The 24,404-nt window shown below is 40.3% G+C and overlaps 1 protein-coding gene across 2 annotated transcripts in view; it reads left to right on the top strand.

Moving 5' to 3' along the window:
- Positions 1 to 23,783, top strand: part of znhit6 (zinc finger HIT-type containing 6) — a 31,448-nt gene extending 7,665 nt beyond the window's left edge. The window contains exons 6-10 of one of the 2 annotated variants that reach the window (XM_004068034.5): positions 11,731 to 11,799; positions 11,888 to 11,968; positions 14,591 to 14,671; positions 19,657 to 19,781; positions 23,214 to 23,783. In XM_004068034.5, coding sequence (XP_004068082.1) covers positions 11,731 to 11,799; positions 11,888 to 11,968; positions 14,591 to 14,671; positions 19,657 to 19,781; positions 23,214 to 23,539 — 682 coding nt within the window. In that variant the 3' untranslated portion in view covers positions 23,540 to 23,783. The remainder of the gene's footprint in view (positions 1 to 11,730; positions 11,800 to 11,887; positions 11,969 to 14,590; positions 14,672 to 19,656; positions 19,782 to 23,213) is intronic. The other variant, XM_078946030.1, reaches the window with a different exon arrangement.
- Positions 23,784 to 24,404: the final 621 nt, after the last annotated feature.

Here is a 24,404-nt window from a genome sequence, read left to right as displayed (position 1 = left end):
CCGTTGGTGGCATTTCTGTATCTCAGAGGAACCTTCAGCCACTCGTTTTCCAGTGTCTGAGCCACTCTAGTCCCACAGATGAAGAACAGCAGGACGGGATGGTTTTTGATCTTCATATTAACATTTTACGAGTCTGAAATTCCCAGAGACAATCAGGAGTGCCGCTAAAATAAAGCTTTGTCAGTCGCTCCAGCTGGTGTTACCACCCTGTTTTCCATCCTACGTCTGTTGCTGTCACGTCTGCGTGTGGTGATGTTCAGGTGTTGGGGGAAGGAGGCTTATTTGAGGAAAATGGCTTCATGTCATGTTCTAGTGACAGATTCCCAGATCCAACTACAGCTTGATTGTTGCACATAGTAAAACCTTTATGGTATTAATTGATTTAGCCAACAAACTAAACAGTAGTCTATGTATTTAGATTTACATGCTTTACATTTTTTTTTCTGACTGACAAACAAGCTAGGAATAGTTTGGGGGGGGGGGGGATGGGCTTCAAAATCTACAAGTACATAATATAGAAAGCAGATGTGGGAACTGGTGTGACTTTAGCTGGTTAGCAACCTCTTCAAGCTTTGCATCTGCTCTGCCAAAGAGGGATAATTACTGGCAGACGGCTGACTGGGGGGCTTTCATGCACCCACATTTCTCTCTTGTGTTTATTGTTGGCATCACAAATAATAATAATAATTTACATGCTTTATATTGCTTTTTCCTTACCAGTCACTAACTTTAAAAGCCCTTAGTAAAAAAGAAATCTCTAAAAGTTAAGAGGCTGCCTCTAACTCGTTCCAGCCTGGGAGGGTATGAGCGTAATTGGTGGCGTTTGGCAGAATATTGGCAGTACTTATGTTGAGGTGGAATTATGTTTTCTTCATCCTCGCTCTGGCGTGACAGGGCATTTTCCTCGGCTCGAGAAGGCTGGGCGACACGTTGCAGAAGCAGTTATCCTGGATAATGACTGAGCATATTTCAGTCATTATTTGTGATCATTTGTTACATGAGCCGCTGTGGTTTTTTTGCTCATATTTTATTCCATATATTGGGGATTAACCTCAATTAACCCCAGCTTTCTGGGTTAGCAGGAAACTAATTTGGTTTCCAAATTTTGACAACAGGCTTTAGAGTGAAGTAATGCTAGTTACTTGTAGAAAAAGTATCATTTTTACTTCAAAAAGCATTGTAAAGAAGCTTTGACTGTCAGTTGGTAGAAAATCTCTACATGCGTTGAGACAATTAACTTTTAAGAATTAATATAAGATGTTCGAATGTCCAGCAGACAAAATTACAATTCCAGTTACATTCCAAAAATACAATCCTAGTAATTCATGGTCCACATAATGGAGGAGGAATTTTTAATTCCACCATTGATGGTCAAAAAGTTCTGTTTGTACACACAAACTTAGAATTTTGTACACATTTTTGTAACTTAGAAGTTTGTACACACAAACTTAGAATCTTAGATTTGTAAACACAAATCTAAGATTACAGATAAAAACAAATGGACAAGACTTAACAACTGCCCCCCCTAGGAAGGAAAAAAGGGCAAAGTCTTAACATCTTAATTACAGTGTTCTCTCGCTGTACCTGGGTTGACCTTTTACGGTCTCACTGGTTCACAGATTTTTTTCAGCACAACTTCGCATACTTTTTTTTTCTATAAACAGCACACTACTTTCTGCATTCTGATTGGCTGTTGATATTGTCTGTCTCTTCCATTACATTACATAAATCTGCATCACGATCTGATCTTCATTTTCATTCTGTAATACTGGCCTTATTTTTATGACGGCTCGAACTTTGAAAGTTTTAAAGAAAAGTGTGAAAATATCGATGTCTGCCTGAGAAAGTGTATAAAGTGTGTCATGAGAAGTTTAGCAAGCCTTAAACATCTGCGATCCTTCTTCATGGAAGTCACTAATCACAGGTTATTTATTAAATGTACCCCCCTCGATAAACATGGAACACTGTATATATGAAATCCCATATGGGTCAGTTCTTCTTTTTAATTTCAAACTCAAAATGAAAACAAACACAAGAGTTATATAGACCGATAAAACAAAACGATGGGGTTGAAAAGGAGGCTTTCCTGCTGAGTTTTATAAAGAATTCTGGGAACAGCTGGCACCAACGTTTTATGAAACGGTCACATCTATCAATGAAAGCCAATCAATGCCACCTAACATGAACTCAGCCAACATAATTCTTCTTCTAAAACCAGACAAAGATCCCAATAGTCCTTCAAGCTACCGCCCTATTTCTCTAATCAATGCAGACGTAAAAATTATCTGCAAAGCACTAGCACAGAGAATAGAAAAAATCACTCCTCACATAATTGACTTCGACCAAACTGGATTTATCAAAGGCAGACACTCGGATGACAATCTCCGAAGACTTGTTAATATAATAGATTTTGCCACCATTAACAACCAGGAAATGTCCATACTATCACTGGATGCTGAAAAAGCTTTTGACAGAGTAAACTGGAAGTTCCTTATTGCCGCCCTCCATAAGTTTGGTTTTGGAGAAGCATTCATCAAATGGATCAAAATATTATATCACAACCCCAATGCATCAGTTAGAACTAATAAACAGACTTCAAACAGGTTTTTTCTCGGAAGAGGAACCAGACAGGGCTGCCCACTCTCTCCTTCTCTTTTTGCTATATTCATTGAGCCTTTAGCTGCAGCAATAAGACAGAATGAAAGCATTAAAGGAATCAAAACTAAACACAGCCATCATAAAATTAGTCTCTATGCAGATGACATATTACTGTTTTTAAGTAATTTACATTCTGTAAATGAAACGGCAACAATCATTAATGAATTCTCCTCTATATCAGACTATTCCATTAATTGGAATAAGTCTGTTTTATTACCACTGAACAATAATGCGGAGCAAAGACTCACAATACCAGTTAAATCAGGAAATATCAAATATCTAGGTATCAATTTTTCCCCCAAACTATCAGAACTGGTGCAGCTAAACTACACCCCATTACTGAAAAACATACAGGACGATCTAACACGCTGGACCAACCTGCCTCTGTCCCTTATGGGCAAGGTAGCCACGGTAAAAATGAAAATCTTACCCAAAGTTAATTATCTCTTTTCAATGATTCCCACACAACCGCCACTAAAATGGTTCAAAACATTAGACTCATCCATATCAAGCTTTTTATGGAACAATAAACCTGCAAGAATTAGTCTAAAAACTTTAAAATCTGCAAAAAGCTGTGGAGGATTAGAATTACCTAATTTCCACAAATACTTTCTTGCAAATAGATTACAATACATCTTAAAATGGTTAAAAAATAATCCAGAAACCAACTCATGGTTAGACTTGGAACAGGCGTTATGTGGAAAGATCAACCTGTCAGATCTTCCATTTATTAGCCAAACAGTTAAAAAACAGGATTGTTTCAAAACTATTAATATAAACGCCACTTTAACAGCCTGGTGGGAATTTCTCAAAATATCAAAATCATCAATTCAACCGTGCAAAATGACACCCATCTGGAACAACCCAGACATCCTCATAAACAAAAAAATTATCCACTTCCCAGCTTGGCAAGCAGGGGGCATAAAACAACTAGAGCACGTAATTATTGATAGAAGATTCATAACTCCCCAGGAACTTCAAGACAAACATGGAATAAATAACTTCTTGGAATATCAGCAACTTAAATCAAGTATTACTAAAAAATTTAAATACAGAGACAACGATTTAAAGCTACCAGATGTAGTTACCACTCTGATCAATTTCTCAATGAATAAAACTCTCTCCAAAATATACAAACTTTTATGTAATTTAGATAATAACATCTCACTTCCGACAACAAAATGGGATGCGGATTTGAGCATCAGCACAGATGAAAGCTTTTGGTCAGAACTTTGTCTAAACACCTTTAAACTGACAAAAAGTCCAAATCTGCAGCTAATCCATTTTAAAACCCTTCACAGAATTTACTACACTGGACAGAGGATGTTCAAGATGGGTCTCAGCAACTCAGACATTTGTCAGCACTGTGACAGTAATCTACCCGACAATTACATGCATGCACTGTGGTTCTGCACGCCTGTCCAGGCTCTCTGGCAGCAGGTATGTGCCGATTTATCAGTCTGGCTTAAGGTTTCAATCACAGCTTCACCGTCACTTTGTGTGCTTGGTGACATGAGTGCCATCGATGTAGAAGGAGGATTAGGCTATATCATTTTCATAACTCTTTGCATTGCTAAAAAAACTATTTTAACAAATTGGAAAAGCAAGAAAAATATAAATATAAGTCAACACAGAAATCTGCTGCTTGATCAGATCAGCTTGGAAAAAATGTCAGCCCAAAGTTCAAGTAACTTTGAAAGAATTCGGTCTCTCTGGTCTCCCATAGCTGACTCCATGACTTAGGGGATGGGGGGGCCTGGTCGTCGCTGCTCCTTGCCCTTCTGCCGTGGGCTGGGGTGGGGGCCGGGGCCTCCGGTGCCTGGCGGGGGGTGGTGGGGGCTCCGCTGGTCGGGGGGTCGGGTCCGGCGCCGGGGTGGGGCGGGCTGGGGCGCTGCGTGGTCCTCTGGGCTTGGGTGTGGGGGTGCGTGGTGGGGGGGGGGGTGGTGTTCTGGCTTGGCTTGGGGGGGTGGTCCCTTTGCCTGTGCTGGGGGGGGTTGGCGGGGGGCGCTGCTCGGGGGGGGGGGGGCCCAGCGGCACTGGATGGGCTTCCCATCTACGCCTGGGGCTGGGATCAGCCCTTCCCTGGCTCTGGGGCGGGACGGGACAACCCTCTTGGGGCCCCCGGGCGCTCTGGGTGTCATCCGCTTCGGCTGCGGGGTCTGGGGTGGGGTGGGGTGGGGGGTCTTGTCGGCCCTGTCCTGTGGGGGGGCATTCTGGGGGAGGGGGGGGGCCACTATTGGTACGGGGCAGGGGGGGTTGACGGGTCGGGGTCTCCGCTGAGGCCATCGGCGGTTTCCCCGGCCGGTTGGCTGCCTCGGTCCCGTCGAGGCCTGACCAGAGCTCTTCTAGGGCCGGCGTTTGGGGGCGGGGGCCTGGGCTTGCTCCGGGGGGGGCCGGCGCTTTCTGGCTCCTCTCCCTCTGTGTGGGGTGGGTGGTGCTGGGCCTGGGGTGTCGGCGCCTCCGGGGGTGGGGCCCCTGGGCTGGGTGGGCCTGGCCCCCTTGCTGGGGGGGGGGGCGGGGGACAGCTGTTTGACCACCGGGGGACAGTCTACCAGCTGTCCCCAACTTACCCCCTTCCTCATATAACCTCATAATAGGGTGAGGGGGTGGGGGGATTAGCCTGCGATGAGCCTTGGGGGGGGGGGGGTTACTAGGCAGTGGCCCCCCCTCCTATGGTTGCCGTATGGAGTGGGCCCCCCCTCTTTCGGTTTTATTTGCACCTTAGACATGTAGGGCCCTTGGTAGGGGGGGTGCTTGGACATCACTGCCAGCAAGCAGCAGATGTCCTCCTAGCACCCTACCCGCCAATTTTAACCGCACCTTAGACATTTAGGGCCCCTTGGTGGGGAGGGTGAGGGGACATCACTGTGAGTAATCAGGAGATGTCCCCTTAGTGCCCTACCCGCCAATTTTAACTGCACCCCCCTTAGTACACACACCCCTCCCCCCTCAATATATACATCCCAACATAAACACACACACATGCACACACACACCCTCTTAAACACACATATACGCACACACATTTTGCAAGGAAGGTGGGACCTAGGACCATCTGTCCCCTGCCTCTTCCCTGGTGGGGGGTACGGGCCCCTTTGGAGCGGCGGCCGTGTCCCCGGGGTGCCGGCTTCCTGGGCCCGGCGGTGCTCTCTCCGCGCGGTGGGGGGGTTCACATTACATCTGAGCCGGGGGTGTTGGTGTCCCTGGGGGGTGGGTTCTGGTCCTTGCTCCTGAGCGCTGGGCCCCGCCTAACTTCCAACTGTGGCCGAGCCTGGTCGGGCCATATTTACAACACCCCTTGTGGGCCCTCTTTTTTCCCCGGGGTTCCCCCCTCCTGGGCGGGGGCGGCGGGCCCCTGCCTTGCTCCTCCCTGGACCAACCGTGGGCCGGGCGGATGGCTGCCTGGAGTGCGGGGCGGGTCTCCCTTGGGGGGTCCTGGCTCGTACCTGGGGTTGGGGCGGGGGGATGCCCGGAACTCCTGGGTGGTGGTGGGGTGCTCATCTGGGGCTGTGGGCGTCCCTCTCCGGTGGGGCCCTGCGTTGGGCTCTCCCGGCGCGGCGGGGGGGCTGTTCTCCTGGTTGGGCTGGGGCGGCCCTCTCTTTCCCTCTGTGCCTCCCTGCTCTCTGGCTCTGGGGGGCCTTGCGGCGGTCCTGCTGGCCCTGGCCTGGGTGGCGGGCTTGGTCGCCCGGGCGGCGGTTGTTCCCTGCCGGTTTCCGTGTGGCGTGGGGGGGATTCCGGCTGCCGCTGCTGCTGCGGTGGGGGTCTTGGGGTGGGGATGGCTGGGCGCTCTCCTTCCTTCTTTACACATTCCACCATCCATATTAGAAGAACATGAGCACTCACCTGAGCACGGGTGTTGGCTCACCTTTGCACTGGCGGTTTGCGTGACTGAATGACTGAAATGTTTCACACTAGTTGGTTTTAAGGCATAAGTATGCGTGTGAGCACTATCTGTTTTGTGTACATGTCGACAGATGGACATTTTTGCAACTAGCAGGTGTGTTTGACACTTGGGTGTGTGTGTGGACAGGCTCCGCCCTTTTTGTACTGCATTTGAGCCTTACCATGGTGATTAACAACCAGTAAACTTGTTGCTCTATGCTGCTTCATGGTCTTATCCCCCTTCCCCTCCTACTATCACCCTCCTTCCCCCCCTCTTTCTAACGTCCCTCTCTCTTCTTCCCCTCTTTCCTTTTCCGTCCGGTCCAACACCAAAGATCTTCAAACATGTTTGAAATTAATAAAGTTTGGCCTCAATTACAAAAGGGGTTTATTCAGACATACCTTTGGTTTGTCTGAAGATTAATAACCCCTCTTGTTAAAGTAAAATATGTCCAACACAAGAGGCCCTCAGCTCTCATCTGTTTGCCCAGCTGTTGGACAGGACAAGGTAAAAAAAAAAAAAAAAAAAAAAAAAAAAAAAAAGGAGTGGGTAGAAGAAAAATCTTGTTTGATCCCACTCCTTTTCTCAACACATTATGTTGTGCATTTTTCTATTTAGTTTTTCTCCCTCAAAACATTCACATGACATTCTATAAAGCTCCTATGCAGAAGTGATATTTGCACGTTTGTTTTTATTCATCAATTATAGGCCTGTAAAGTTTCATCAGTGACATCTTGTAGGGTTTTTAGAATATATGTGAACGTTTGCTTTGTTTTAAACCTTCATCCAGCCCGTTCAATAAATCCACACCACAAATTGATAAGCACATTTTCTTTTTTGTAGGAAAAAGGCGCTGCTTTTAAAAAAATCAGTTGATTTCTTAACTCATCACCCCTATTTCTGTCTTTGAACATTTGTTGTATGTTTACTGGAAGTCAGTTATTTCTGGCTTTAAACATATTGAGTGCTGTTTTAAGCTTTCCACCCCTTCTTTTGTACCGTATTTATCGGTTAATGGCGTTGATACGAATACCGTAATTAACGATTCCCTGACCACTAATGATGTTCTTGCATAAACCAGGTATTGTGTTGTTTCCACAAATATGCCGTTCTCTCAGCTCCCTTCCTAGTGTCTTTGTTAGTTACATTTTTTTTAATATAACGTCAAATGGCTATCATGTGATTGGTAAAACTTTTCAAGTGGGTGTAATTAAGAATGTGGTGTTGTGGGGGCTGTAAGGATTGGTGATCTTGGTTTGGATTGTTCCTGCAGAGAGGATAGTTGCCAACACCCCTCCCTGAGGACAGAGAGTGATGTAGCAGGCACATTAAAATGTTACTCATCCGTGATTGTGTTCCTACTGTGAACATTTGAATGAAATGCACATGGACTGGAAGACATAGTAAACCAAAGTTGTAACTTAGGACCTTCATTAGACCAATTAATGCAGTTTTGAAAATGATGAGAAGTAGCAGTGACATTGACCACTGAGTTGCTGAAAAAAGAGCGGTGTATGATTAATGACATAGTGAAAATTCATTAAAATGGAGAGAGTCATTTCTTCTAAGTTTCATGGCACAGTATGAATGCCTCACATGTAGTACAACCTCTACTCAAATTAAACTGAAATTAAGCAATCAGAAGGGGCTTCTGGTGTTTTTTAGATCCCAGCAGACAGTTTTTTGGCTGCCTGTAGCTCTATTACCTCTTTCTAATTTTGTTTCAGGCAAAACTTCTCTTAACCTAAAAAGGAGTAGTTTTATAAGTGTTACAAAGATATTTATAACAGTTCTAGAGGTTAAACTGCTCTCTTCTCTTTATAGTTTTGATATAAATGAACAAGAAACCATAACATACTCTGTGGTTAGAAAAGTTTGCATTTAAATAACTTCTTTTTTTTTGCATGAAAACTCATTCAAATGCAATGCCTTGTGGTCTATATTTGCCAATCTAATGAGCATCTACGCGCTCTGGTTTTTTTCGCAAAGACTTCTGGGAAATTTCTAGGGCATTGGATTTTGGAATTGTAGATTCGGACAGCTCTGCAAAATGGCGTGTAGTGAGTAACAGATGAATTCAGACACAACCAGGGACCTTCATTCTGCACACATTACAGAGAAACACTTTTCTAAAAAGATGGTACTTACGTTATTGATGTCATCAATAAAGTATTTGGACTTTTTTTGAACCAGAAACTGTGACAACAAAGAACCAGAAACTGTGATGACAATGAACACTGGGACAAAATGAAACTTGACATACATTGTGGGGTTTTTTTCCGCCCATAGTCCCTAAAGTATTGTGAAACATAGTGGCATGTAAAATTATTATTATTATTATTGTTATCCTTTGTAGATTTTTGTACAGGTAAACAACAGTAATTACTAGTTGTATTACTTTAATTTGAATTTCTTGACAACCTACTCTGATTCTTGGTTTTTCTTGTTTCTCAGTTAAGAGTCGTGTCTCAGAGAAAAGTAAAGACTGCAGTTTTGGTTTAGCAATGAGTGTGCAAGACGGAACTCGAATAGGTCTAATGAGTCACTTTTGGTCTTCTCTGGTCTCCCCCCCCTAAGGCTTTGGATTAGACCCCCTGTCATCTAATTGTGAATTTATTTTTTGTATGGGAATACAGAGATTTCCAAAACCCTTCTAACCAGAGTCTTATTACCACCCAAGTTTTGGCATAGACATTTAACCAAGAAATAAAAATAGAAATGGGGAAAAGAAGCCACACCACTCTGAGTTTCACGTTTTTACTTTGCCCTCTTTCTCTCATTGGCCTTCATGTGGTCTTTCAAGGAGCTGGTTTGTTCCAAAAGGACTTCTGAGATCAGCAAACGCATGTGGTTCATTCTCTGTGTAGAAGTAGCTTTTGGAACTTTAGCTACTTTCCCACAACAGCTAGTGGTTGCCATTGCTGTTGCTACTCAACATTGCAAGGGTTCACTTAACCCGTAAGAACCCATGAGGACCTCAGTGTAACAGAAAAATACCAGAAATGTGTTTAATGGTCCACTTGGTTTGTGGTATATTCTACATTATGTAATTTTTCACGAAAAATGGGCCTCGGTTCTTGTGGGTTATTGCTGTTTTTTTTCCTCTCACCCTAAAGAAAGTAATGGTTGTCTTTTAAAGTTATGGCACCTGACTGATCTTGTGATGATCAGATGAAGATCTGCTTGGTCATGGTAGCAACGGTAGCATTCTTCAAACAAGGCTTTTATAGAGCAGCTAAATTGGTGTACTTTTCTTTTCTATACTAAATTGTGCATGGTTCATGATATGAAAGAGGCTAACAGTTTTCATTCTCCTCACCCCAACCCCCTTAAATCAATGAATAACATTGGTGCCTGGAAGCCATTCTGTCCCTACTCAAATGATTCAAAGCATCCCTGGACAAGCCCTTCTTCCACTAAAAACACATAGTTTCCATTTGTTGTAATGATTGAATATTGGCATCGCCACAGCTGGAGCCAAGCCTGGACGAACTTGTATGAACAAAGATGCAGATCAGCAAACATTGTTGCAACAAATCTAAAACTGGTTAAACTCAAGCATACTCACTGCTTTCTCTGACTCATGTGAGAAAACTATTGGGGGGGCCTCCGGAAACTGCTGTTTTTTTTTCTTCCTAGCTCCCTGTGTAGAGCAGTAGCTAAACATTTTTGTCCTGAATGCCCTGGACTTCATATGCTTTGATGATCCTTAAAATGATGTTAAGCATGACAAAGCTGATACAAAAATAAAAGTATTTAAATAATTTAAATTGCCGGTACTGAATTGACATTTTTGCTGAACCACCAATTCTCACTGCCTTACAAAAGAGAGCATCTGTTTGTTTGTTTTTCAACCAAGAAGATACTTGTCATAAACTCTATTTGTATTTAGAAAACATTTTTACAGAAGTAAGGGTATCTTAAGAAATCACTTCAAAGAGACCTTTTTCACCAGTTACTCAAAATTTCTTTTTCTATTTCCAACATTGAATCACGGTGGTTTGTTGAGATTTCGCTGCTACTTCAGACAATTGAAGTATCTTTGCATGCACTAAATGGTTCATCTTCATCTGCTACAGTAACAGTTCTTACTGTTTGGACCAAGCCAGACCATTCTCTATACATTGATAAGTTTTTGGCATCTTGCTGTTTTCTAAGAATTTTAACTTTGTCCATTTTCTGTCCTTTGTAAAACTTACATCATAAACTATGGTTAATTTCAGTCAACTCACTTTGTGTTAGGGATATTGACTTAAAAATGTTTCATGAAGCAGTTATGCCTATTTTGCTTAGTTTGTGAGGAAATGTTCATGAGAATTAAAAAAATTGTTTGGTATTGTTTTTTTAGATTGTATTCCATGGATGTTTATTTATAGCTGTTTGCTTGGGGATCGCTTTGTCCAGTTCTGATATACATCGATGGTTGGAAGGCGGCACCATAAGTTGTGGTTTGGGCGCAAGGGAGTGGTGACACAAAATAGGACCTAAAGGAAGTACCATCTTCCTTTTGGTCTGTTTTAGGTCACTATTTGCTGGTCATTTTTCTCTTTCAGGCTTGAGCCTTTAAAATAAAATGTCTTGGTTTAGTGTGGTGAATTGGACACCAGGGAACTTCTCCGTGTGATTGATGTGGTTAATGCTAGAATTTTACACACTCAGCTTTGGCTGTTGGCACTAGGTTTTGGTACACCATACAGACAGTCAGTAATTTTATTTAACTTGCAGTCTTACAGCCTGGTACTAAACGACACATGGACCACCAAGATTTAGCCAGGTGGACTTTGGTTGCAGAATAATAAACATTTAATGCAAAGTTCTGTTTGCTTTTTTTTAGTGTTTATTACTTTTTCATTGGATCCAACAAGCCACAAGCATTTCCCATCTGCAGAGAAAAATGTTTCATTCAGTTCTGAAGAAGTGCTTCAATTTTTTGAGTGGATTAAGAGGTTTTGTTAACAAATGCACTCATTTACACCAGAAGCTACCAGTTAGTTGTGTCTTGGAAAGAGAACGTCTGCATCTCTTTTGTAATCTGAGTTTAACAAGAGCATTTGTTCCTTATTGTGAAGGGAATACCAATTAAGCACCCATGATGTCATCAGACATGTTGGGATAAAATTGTCAGAAGGATCAAAAAAGTTTAAAAGATGAAACTAAAATGGAGTTTTTTTTCTTTCCGTCTAATAAAGAGAGAAAATGTTTCTGTGGCACTTGAAGCTCATGTTTCCTCAGAGCAGCTCAGAGTTCAGTCAGAGGAGGTGAGTCACACAACCACACATTTCTTAATAAAGATATCTGTGAAGTTTTTACATGCTTTTCAATGTTTTTGGATTTTCTCTGTTTCAGGGTGCCGGACAGACACACCTTGAAGCAAATCTTGACAACCTACATCCATCCCACAGAGTCAGACCCTGTGACTCGTCAAAAGTGAGCTTTGTTACTTTTACGTTTATATTTAAAGGATTTGTTGGCTCTTTTCGCACTCAATGTTAAAGCTGTTCAGACTCTGGAATGGGAATGCCTTAGCAGCTTGCTGGGCAGTTCTGGGTTGAGAAACACCCAGGCCAAACCACCCCCCAATGGCACACAGTATGACAGAAATGATAAATGTATTGCATTTAAATGAAAATACATCCTTTTGCACATTTGTTAAATACTCAGCTTACGGTTCACTTTACTGAAGCCAGAAGCAAGAAAACCATATTTTAAATCCAAAAGTAATAACATTAGAAATAAGTAGCCTAGCAGACACACATGATCATTTATTAGCTAGTTTTATAATAAACCTACATTTGGAGGCAGGAGTAATTCAGATCTGATCTGGAGAATATTGCTCATATTATTACCTTAATTATCTATGTAGGGTTCCTTATGATTTAGTCTTTTTTTTATTTCCACAATGTTCATTCCATCAATCTAATCTATTAAAACACAATAAGATCACCTGCTCTCCTTACTATCACCTCATGTCTTTTTTTAAGTTAAGAAGGATGTAAAACGTGGTTCAAAAACAGAATATAGATATATTCTATACTCTTAATATAGATTTCTCCAATCCCTGAGGTAATGTGACCAAGCCCCTGTCCCTCTGAACCTCAAGGTGACATTTTATTTGACGGTAAATAATTCTTTACTGTATACTTAACTTGTTCTTCCTCTACTTACCATTTTTACATTTTTCGTTCTTATACAACTGCTATTCGTTTTTTTGCTTTTTTCATTTTATTTCCCAATCTGCGATGATCCAGTATAAACTGAGGGAAGTGACTTTAACAAAAAAAGTAACAAACAAAATAGAAGAGAAGTAGTCCGCTCCCGCACTTCCGGGGGAGTGCGGACTTACAGCTTTGTGTTTGATGGGAAGGGGGGGGGGGGGGTACATGAGCGATATGTGTGGGAGATTTAAGACTGCGATCCGTCCCGCAGCTCAAGCAACCGAACTCAGAACCGGGTCTAAAAGTGTGTGTCTGTGCACAGCTCGGATCGTCAGCACACACAGCGGTTTGAGCTTCAAAGCAGAAATGTCGCTCAGTCCTTAGAAAACATTCAAACAATCACGCGGATTTGTGTTTCCAGTCGTGTCCCGACTAAATAAAGGCTGATGTTATTCTTACATGTTTACGTGCAGCCAGCAAGCAGCGCCACCCAAAGCTAATGTTGTTAGCCCGTGTTAGCATACTGCTAATCCTGGCTTCGTTCAGAAAAAGCAATGACCACACGGATTAAAATTCAAATGATGAGCGAACAGGTGTTTCATAATAACCGTAACATTATTAAAAGCACGTTTAGAAGATCATCTCGTATTTTACCGAGCTGACATGTCAATGTATATAGCCGCTCGGCGCTGTTTAACAATGTTTTGTATTGAATTGTTACATACAATAAAGTTTGAAGAAAAAAAGCCGCTCGGCGGAGTTTATATGCTTCCGTTTTTCAAACCCTACTGCGCATGTGCGAATGATTTATTCCGACGGAAAGTGTGACCTTAGTGAACTTTTTTATATTCTAAAAACATTTTTCTGGGCCCATGTACACGGTTGGATTCTAATCCGACCATTGATCCCATCAAGATATTTTGTACATGTAACCGCGGCTTATGGTGTCGACGCGCAACGTGGCGGGGGCGTGGCATCACGATGGTGGTCTCTCCATCGGGATGTCCGTCACCCATCACGATGGACGATGATATCGTCCATCGGCACAACCCTACCCTGAAAGCAGTTTAAGTAAAGAACAATTATAATATTTTACCATTCTAGCTTCAATCATTCATTCAGGTGTAACAGAAATACAACTGTTTTTACACACAAATAAAAACATTGCTGGGATTGTCTTGGGCCTAAGTATTATTAGAAAAGCAAAACATTTCTTCTGATAGTTAGAATCTGTCACAGCGTCCTCTGTGTCTGTAGGAAAGAGGTTCAGGTTTTTTTTTATTTTCCTTCATGTTGACTTTATCATTTAAGGACAGACTGCTATGAGGCAGGAGCAAAAAAAAGAGATTTCAGCAGAGCCATTAAAGCGAGATGCCATCTTAAAAAATGAAATAATTTAATTAAATAATTTATACAGAAGCTGGACACTCGGCAGCATTTTCCATCCTTGTGTCTGCACCTGCCCTAAAGTTTTTTTTTTTTTTAAAAGAATGTAGATCCAAAAGTCTCGCTGAAATTTTCAGTTTCTGCTAACATTGCAGAATTCAAAATTATGTCAAAGGGTGCAAGTGTAGATTATGAGGGCCATTACCATGTCAAATCTGGTAATGTTTGCAAAACACAAATTATTTTAGGTGTGTTTTTCATTGGTTATGTGTAGGGGATATTTAAGCAACAACCTTCCACGTTTAGCAGGTTATTGCTGTTTGCTGATGGAATTCCCAGTTTTTTTGCCTAGGCTGTATGGCTCTAAACTTCGATTCATTTGGATTTCTGTCCAATGTACTCGTCAACTTTGACAGGAACCACCTGAAAAATGTCAGTCAAGGCAGCACATGAGCTTTGGTGTGCTTTTCTTTTTGGTCTTGTTTTCTGATGTGATTCTCTTTTCCAGGTTGAAGATGTATGTTAATGCTTCATCAGAAAATGTGAAGGTCTTCATGAAAGCAGAGGGAAGAAAAGCTAACTCTGTCAGGTGAGCCCGACCACTTTACTTTTGTACTTGGTGTAGTATTACTTTGCAGAAATGTCAGACAAAGAAACTGACCCATTTTTCTGGACCTTTGTTTACAGTTTACTGCACTTTGTTGACCTTTTTTTAAAGTTTTTTTTAGCAATGCATTAAAAGTTTGGATTTATGTTCAATTTATTACATCTAAAGGTCATTTTCAGCATAAAATGCGATGCTTTTTGTTTTAAACTAAAATAAATGTTTGGGTACCCTTAGAATCTGTAAATGGTTTCAGGAAAGCCTTTGATAGTTTTCAAAATATGTCAGTCATGTCAGCGCTCAGGTATCCTGTTCGTGTGACCATGCTGACTGTTTGACTGAGCTTGCTAATCATGAGACATTTATACAGTGGGTATGATATCAATATAATTTGTTTATGGACGTGACAGCACTGCCTTGTAAATTCCTCCAAACCTACGCAGCTCTTTGGCAAAAAGTTGCTAGCAGCAATGTTTCCCTTCATCTTTTTTCTCTGGTTCAGGCCCAAACGATGCCAGTCCCATGCACCAATAACCTATTTCCCATCTACTTTTTCTGAGAAGTCCTGTTTCATTTTTCTCACCCTTTTATTTGAAAGTCCGATGAGATTTACAATGATAGGACATGTTTAGCTTCTCTGCTTTGTTTGGCTGTCTTCCGTTTCCTACTTGCCACAGAGTGGCTCAGAGTCATGGCCTCGTATAAAACGTCACAAACATCCTGTTCTCCTACCTTGCAAAATAAACGCACACCTTCTTTTGTGTAACTATGTGGGTTGTACTGCACTCTTTTTTTTTTTTTTTTTTAAGTAGATACATTTATGAAGGCAAAGACACTACTAAAATAGAATTAGTAAGTTTAGAAGGGGCCCAAGTCCACAATTTTTCAAAATAGAGATATTATATGTTCTATGGTCTTCAAGGGAAAAGTTATCTGATTATGTGCAAAAAAGTCCCAAGTCCGTTGTAATGTATTGACTAAGCTTGACATTTAAAATGCATTAAGTGCAAAATTCCTGGACATGGGCCTCTCTTGCATGGGTTTTGCTTTATCCCATAGATGGCAGCACTAGTTATCCAATATGGCAGCGCCCCTGTTTGATTCAAGAAGTATAAAAGCGATTCTGTAGCATAATTAAAAATAAAAGTCAAAACCAGAAATGCTTTTTCATTTTCAAAATGTAACTGAATTTTTTGACTCAAAATTACAATGAAAGAGCAATCCGCCAAAATTCTTTTAAATTTTTTACTTCAAAACCGCTCATTCTGTCACTTAATTAAAATGATAATGAAAATGGTATTTGACATTTCATTTTCAAAAAGTTCTCTGGTAATTGTGTAGCAAAATTCATTTACACTGCTCCTAGTATGTGTCTCTCAGCAGCCGGACACACGGAGATAGCACTGACGTCATCGCCCTGCCTCCCCTCTGGAAATGCTAAATCGAATTGAATTATTATTTGTTATTATTATTATAATTACTATTTGCAGGGTGGATGTGACAACGCAAATGCAATCCCCTCTTTACATTTTCATTTTAATTATGACACAGAATAAGCGGTTTTTAATTAGAAATGAAAAAGCATTTTGAAGTATTGATTTTTCTTTTTAATTTGAAGTCATTTGATGCAGTTACATTTTGAAAATGAAAAAGCATTTCTGGTTTTGACTTTTATTTGTAATTATGCTACAGAATCGATTCCATAAAGAAGGGCCCAAGTCCAGAGGTGTTAGTTTGCTAGTCCTCTAAAATGATAAAAGTGAGGTGCTTCATATTATAGCATTTGTAAGCTATGAACTGGTGCTAAATGTGGGCAAAGTATTAATCATTTGGTGTAGCCTCCCTTTAAGCTATGCAATTAAAATCATTTCCTGAAAAAACAAACCTCTTGGACTTGGGCCCCTTTTGAACTAACTGATTCAATTGAATTACTGTGCTTGCCTATCTGTGAGATGACCTAAATGTGGTTCAGTTTAGTGTCCTCCAATACCACATCATGTGAATGTCACTTTCGCAGTTGAAGTCATATTAACGAGAAAACGTCATTAAAATTGTTGGTATTACTGTTTTTGTAAAAGCACTGTGAAACTGGAATATTAAATGTAAGAGAGGCATCATAAATATTAAATCCTCCGGATGTTTTTAAATGGAATGCATGAAAATAATCAGGGCTTTAAAAACCCTCTTTGATCAACTGTTAATCTATTTTGCGAGCTCCCAATGTTCTTTTAATTATAATCAGATCGAAATTTAGCTATTATGGGATACCTGTGTCGTTTTCTTGGACATAGTTTCTGGCAGTAGTTCATCAGAAAATTGTCTCTCAGGTGTGTGCGGGACTATTGGCAACTCCACCCCTCCTTTCCCTCCCCATTGCTGAGAGCTCTCTGTTTACACACTTTCCCACTAGCCCCTCACAACCCTAACCTAACATTACAGCTTCAATAAAAATGGCAAGCAATCCAGACGGCAGGAAAAGAAAGACGTACATGGATCTATTTGTGGACTTATTGGAATGGGGCAAAACGGAGAGTTTGTGGCCCACCCAGGTTTTTTTTTTCTACAATCTTTTTCAAACTGCCTTTTTTTGTCTGCTCCCGATTCACAACTCTGAAACACAATTTTGAGCTTAATTTTCTTAATATATGTCCTCCATGATCAGGAAAATGTCACAAGAATATTAAAAAAAATCATTAGAGTCGGTCTTAAAGAAACCTTTCAGTTGTCCGTCAGTATTTCTAAAGGTTTAACTTTGCTATTAGTTAAAAATAAAAGTTTCCTCTCGTTGAGTCATGTGAGTCAAACATGTTGAGTCAAACTCAGATGTGGTCTCTGTGCCAGCACATCACACTTTGGCTCTTAGTTATATGTAAATCTGTGTGACAAAATGCACCTCCAAATTCCATATTGTGTCGATTGGGATGCCTGCCAACCTATGCCTGGTATCATCCCCTCACACCCTCTCCACAGTGGTAGCCTGTGAGGATGTTTAACATGGAACTTTGTCAAAATGAAAACAATGATGGATGAAGCTAAAATTCAGAAAGTAAATGTTAACGTAACCCTGAAGTGCTCTGTAAATACACAGCAGACGCTAATTGTTGGTGGGGGCGCAGCTATTACAAAAAGCAGTCACGTAAAAGTGGAAAGGTGCTTGAGCACAAACACTTCCTGCCGTTTCCTGTTTTGAATTTTTTGGAATAATGACTAAGCTTCGACTGTGTTATCCTTGGCAAAGCTGTGCTTCCAGAGAAAGCTTTTACAAGTGGTTTGCATGATACTTTCATAGCTGCGGCACAGTGAGTTGACATGGAATGTTTTGTCTCTCTTTTTCTGTTTTGGTAATGAATGATTGAGAGGTAGAAATCCCTCTGGTGATGGTTTACTTTGGAAGTCAAACATTCCTGTCGTATTATGCTATTTGTTATAATGTAGTTGTAAAAAAATCCATTAAATATATCTTTTTGGTTATTTCCAACATTATTAGTGTAAATTAGTGCTTGTCCGGAGAAAACACCTTTGTGGAATTGCATAAGAGACATGGCTACAGGTCACAACACAAACAAGATGAGGCGCATCCAAGCAGAGGTCCCATCCTATTCTTGGCCAAAGCATTTCAACTTCAAACGAGTCTCTAAGGTTTTCCTTTTTAAAAATGATGTTACTTTCTAAAAAAATGGTACTAAGTCATGGATGGTGGCAGTAATAGTTTCCCAGTGGTCATTTGGCACAAAAGCCATGTCTCATGTTGTTGTTGTTGTTGAATGTCTGCTGGAGTTTTAGCTCTACTGTGAGACTTCAAGAAAGCCGTTTTTGTGCTTAACTAAACATAGCTGTACAAGCAGCTTCTTTTTACTGGAAAGAAGGTGGGCTGTGCATCAACAGAACCATTCACTTCTACTTGATGTTTGTTTATTTTCTTTTTTTTTATATTCATTTCTTATTCTAACCTTTTGATTCTGTGTATCCACTGTCCTTTTTTCCCTTACTTCAGTTTTATTTCTGTCAGGTCAGCAGACAGATTTTTTTTATTGTGTTATTTTGTTGTTGTTTTAATTTTGTTTTCTTGCTAAATAGATTTTTTAAGTACCAGTATGTTTTCTAATGTTGAAGCTTCAAAATAGTCAGCTGTTTCTTAACTTTACTGAAATTAAAATAAAGGTTTTTTTTCATGTAGAACTGTTCTCTTCCTGGTGATGATTGGGATTCCAACAAATGAAACAAAGCACCTTATCAAACATTTTTCATAAAATTGTTGGGTTTCTGGTCATTCATTTCCACCAGACATCCTCCATTTTATTTGAGTATATTTAACTTTCTGTTTTAGTCCCATTGAGTTTGTATTATCTTACTTTTCTCAAATGTCTTTTGTGCATTTGACCCATCCCCCTGGGGGAGCAGTGAGTTGGAGTGAGACCTTAAGGTTCCCAACAAAGTCCCAAACTCAAAATCTTCCAATCTAAGGCAGTTTTACTAAATCAAAGATCTGGCATTTCTTAAAGCTGTCTTGGCTTAGTCAACCTTTACATGATGTTGGTTGATTGGAACCAATGGACCTGCCTCGTTAACACTTGTTTTCCTTCTACTGATCGTTTTCCACATTTACAGATTTCTATTAGACTTTTATTTGTTGGATTCAATCAATTTCAAAGGATCTTAAACCAAAGTTGCAACATTTCATTCTTATTTTTTTATTTTATTTTATTTTTCCAGTTCAATGCAGGCTTTGAGTCAACAACAAACACTGGTTCACTCTAAGTGGACCAAATGTGTCCAGTCTCAATACAGCCTAAAAAGCAGGGTCTCTTTCCATCAAGCATCTTTTGATCGGCCAACAACTCCAATACTCACTCCTTATTTTTTCTTTTTGCAACTTTATGAAAAACAAAACTAGACATAATCTTGTGTATTGCAATCTAAGATTTTAACTAATATTTTCTTTTTTCATTTGTCACTTTGGTCGCCTATAGGTATCATGAGTTGGACACTGAGAAGAGCCTAAAAGATAATCTGAGCTTTAAAATGCTCATTGAATATCCTGTGCTTCATGTTGTACTCAGAGATCAATGGAAGGACTATCCGCTGAAAGGACCAGGTAATCTTAATTTATAATTGACCCACTAATTCAATAGTAAAATTTTATTTGTGCATCAGATGTTTGGTGTTCATCTTTCCTAATGTTTTCTTTAGTAACCAAGCAAAAGGATGAATATATGTACAGTGCGTTGAAGATCCAAACACTACCAGTTTCTCTCCCCTTCCCTCGATTCCAAAAGCATTGTATCATGTCCTCCTTTTATCCAGCCTAGGACTTGAGCCTCTCTGCTTCCTTATTTTTCACCATGGCAGCACACTACCCCAACGGAAATGAGCATGTTCTGTTCAGCATCACGTACACCAACTTAACCTCAACAGCAAGCATGGCCAAGAAGAGGATCAAACATGGCGTGCTGTGTAACAATGACCTCATGACTGTAGAACCCACGGACGATGAGGAAACCGATCACTGTGTTGTCTTTACCCGCTTGCATGTTTGCGGTAAAGAAGTGCCACTTCTGTGAACACAGCACTGGGTATCACGAAGAGGCATGCTCTAACTTTTTCCCTTTTCAGATGTCCAATGCGGTCAAACATTGTGTATCACTGTATGGTCACAGAAGACCACATCCCCAGTATCATTATACAGTCAGAACAGACCAGCTGAATGACGAATGAGGTCATTCTAGTCAGACTGTTTGTTTTCAGTGATATGGTCTTGGTTCCAAGTTGTTTTCTTATAATGTTAGCTATTCAAACATCCAGATAAACTGCCCATGCCATGGCCTGGGAAGCAGGACAGGAAGTGATAGGAAGCAATCGGACATGGTGGCAGCAGCATATTTACAGAAGATAAGGACATGCTAAAGTTCTGCAGCACGCAACCTGTCTTTATTCGTCAAGCTGTATTGTGCCAGTTGAGGATGACAGCCATTAAGTCAGCTTGTATCATGGCTTCAAAACATTTTTCCCTTAAAAGTCGATCTGCGCTCTGCAGAAAGACCAGTGTGAGTCACACTAGAGAAACAGAAGTGAGATGACTGCTGGCTTCTGTGACTGTATCTAATGGTTTATGGTTTGGGGTTGAATGAATGTTGTTGGCCCTCTAAGTTGACAGACTGCAACAACCAATGTTTGCTTGGTACCATTGCATTGGTTTCTACATATTTCCAAATGCCATTTGCTTTTCCTGTAGTCCTTGCTGTGGTTAGGATTACCTACAACAGTAATTGTGTTATTAAAAAGCCATACAAGCAACAGAAGTTACGTTTGCTGTTGGAAGTTCTGGTCGGCAGATCCAGAGAGTGAAGCACTTTTTTTTCGACTAGAGAGAATTTGTCTTAAGTGAAAAAAAAAAAAAGATTATGAAGTGAGTTGAGGCATCCTCAAACTACCCTGTTTGTTCTGCACCAAGGTTTATATCCTCAGTCTGCTTTACTTGGCAGGTGTGAAATACGTAATAGACAGCAAACCCAGTCTACTTAGAAAATAAGGGTCTTGGATCACTTGAAAGTGAACTCTGGTGTGGTCCACTCACAGCAGGGCTGTTCAAGTACTAATTTAGTTGGGATTTTTTTTTAATGTCAAAGATTTTCAGGGCCACACATTCTCATTGGCCATTGGCAGATAAAAAAGGCAAGGATATTTAGGGCAGAAAGAGTCATCTATTTGCTTTTGGAATTGTGTTGTGTCTGCAAACAGTACCAGTGGCACAAAAACCAGACATGCTGATCTTGAGCAAGTAAAGTTACGGTTTGTAAAATGAGGCTTGACCTCTCTGTGGTTTCATTTGTAAAAATATTTTCAGACACTCACCGTAATCAGATCTAGATCATCAAATGCCACTTCATAGCAAACATTCAGTTGTCACTTCTTAAATGTGTTGCACATAGGTGTTTTTACTTTTAAAGAAAATGAATATTAAACATGATAGAATAACAGTGATCTGATATGAATTATGCTAATCGCCTTAACCACATCTTACAATCTTGAGTTCAGTAAAAAGCCATTCAGTATCTACTTTTTGGACTGCTGTTGTAAGTGCAGTTGCAGGTGCAATTCAGAGTCCATGATCCAGTTTGGATGGCTCTATGGACACAAACCATGGAGGAACTTTTTCCAAAGATTTGCCCATAAATAATTCTCAACCGGGAACATTTGAATAACTTTTTTAAAACCAAAATTTTAAAACGTATTTGCATTATTACATGCTGGTGAGTGACAGCATCAGCATAATGTACAAGCTCAACAATCCAATCAAATCCAACCTTTGTACAGAAACTAGCAGCTATCAATCTGTACTTGATAAAATATCAAGTTCTAAGTAGTTACTGAACATGTCTACATGCCCACAAAAATCAGATTACCGAGGGTAATTATATATACAGTATGCAAATAAAATAGGATGTACATGGCTTTAAAAGAAACTCCTTTCAGTTGTCCCCATTCCTTTGTTGGGCTAGGAATACATCACATCCTCTTTTTTCCTTCTTGTGCCTTCATTTGCATTAAAACTGGTCAAGACTTACGGATATTTTTGGTCTGTGGGTGGGTTGGAGTTTCTTTGGAGTTTTGGAGTTTTTCTTTGGTTTATTGGTGAATTTAGACACCGTGCCATTGTTCTTATCACAGTTATCTTATCAGATCACTGCTTAGAAATACTTGGTTCTAAAGTCCATTTAGTGGCTATGACCACCACAAAATCCTCTAAGCAAGAAAAACCCTGCTTTAACCTATTCTTGTTTTTTGACTGATAATGTCACAAGTGATTGCAAATGGTTCTTAAAATGAGTCATCTAGTTATTTGGCTCAAATATGGATAGAACTCTTAAAGTTGTCACTGCTAGCTCTTTTTACCAGCCAGTCAGATCTGGATATTTACTAGACTCTTCATAGCGTCTTCAACTAAATGTTCTTTTAGGGTGTAAAAATAAGAACATAAATGCTTATAATAATGCTTGATAATAATAGTTCCCTGTAGTCACATTGTGTATCCTTTAAAAGTGAATAGTTGTGTGGTTTTTATTAAATGAACTTTCTTTTGTTCGCTGCTTTGTATTTTTAGATTTAGGTTTATTAGCTTTTGTTCTTAGCCTTCAGGATGTTTACATACCAGCAAAGACAGCAAGCAGGTGAGGGCTATTAAACAAGGGCAGGCGGTTTAAAACCATGCCCCCACCCCATTTTGTTTTTCAGCAGTTTCACTATCCTGAAAGGCTTAAACTTTTTCAATGTTCAGTCTTCATAAATGGTTCCGCTTCTTGTTGGGTGGTTTTGGCCAAACACTAAAACGGTTTCCTGTTCCAAGTAATGAAATTTCCGAAAAAAACTACCATTCTAGTTTGATTTCATCTTATTTTTTGCACTGCTTGTCATTTCTGCTCTGTTTAGGAATTTTATTTAATGTACATTTTTTACATGTTGAGACATTTTTATCGTCTCCAGCAGGGATGTGAAAAGATTTTGAAAAATGGGTCCCATGTTTTTTCAGCTGAACCTGCATCAGCCTGCACCAGTTTAGCAACAAAGAACGTTGGGATTGATGGACAGAAACGGGCTGTGGATCACGTTTCACCACCATCAGTGCAAACAGGAACCAACCTTCAGACGGCAGCTGAAGAGATCAGCCCCGAATCTGAGCCTCCGCTGCAGAAAAGGGCAAAGAGAGGAGTGGAGGAGGAAGAGCCGGAGGAAGGGGAGATCCTCGACAGCAGTGATGAAGAGGAGATGCTGGAAAGAAATCAAGCTGAAAGCATCCCACTGGAAAACAATACTTCGGTTAATGATATGAAGAATATGCAACATGATGTTAACTAATAGGTTTGTAGTTGAATTTTCAGACAGGTGAGGTCTTCATGAGCCAGTGGGACATTGGAGATGAAAGGAAGCTGTATTGACAGATGGAAAGGAGGCTAATGTCACATTACAATGAAATAATTGGAAAACAATATTGTACTGTGCTAAAAATACGGATTTCAGAGATCTGAGGTGTTTCCATATGTTTTTTGTTCATTTATGTATATTTTTGTTATATTTAATAATAAAGCATGTTTTAATCTTCTTCTCTGGGGCTAAAATTATATAAAACGCATCACAATGTTATCAGGCTGGTAAAAATATCACTCAGAGGGGAGAGGTAATAATTTCTTTCAGATTGTCTCCTTTTATTATGGTTATGCAATATAACCGAGTACTCAGCCAAAAAACTCAAAACCTTAAGACTTTTATCAGGCCTATGAGTGTTGAAATATATGACTTGAAGCAAAACGTTTCTCATAGTAGGAACATTTCCAAAAGTTCACAATCTTTTGGAGATTTGTGCATTTTAAGAAGAATGCATCACCCCTTCTAAAACCTCATTTAGAAGTGCCTTCTTTTCTGGTTAACTAGGATTAACACCTTTGTTGGCTCTGTTCTTTATTTAAGATTAAGTAAGCTACCTGTAACTTGTGCCTCAAGGGTGAGATTTTTAGTTTAGCAGACTTAAGGAAGATCATTAGTGTCATTTCCTTAGCAGTTCGTAAAAGTAAATGTTGAAGTTGTTTTTCTGACACCTCAGTGACTCTGTGTTAAGTGTTTATTTGGTGAACCACCTTCTTAATGCGGGCCTGTTATGTTGCCGAGGCAATAAGAACTGTTAGTTTAGCCTGTTGCGTTTGTTTATAGATGCACTTTGAAAGCC

Source organism: Oryzias latipes, chromosome 4, assembly GCF_053564925.1.
Source record: "Oryzias latipes strain Hd-rR chromosome 4, Olatipes_Hd-rR_3.1".
Classification (NCBI taxonomy): domain Eukaryota; kingdom Metazoa; phylum Chordata; class Actinopteri; order Beloniformes; family Adrianichthyidae; genus Oryzias; species Oryzias latipes.
This window is presented reverse-complemented; position numbering and strand designations above follow the sequence as displayed.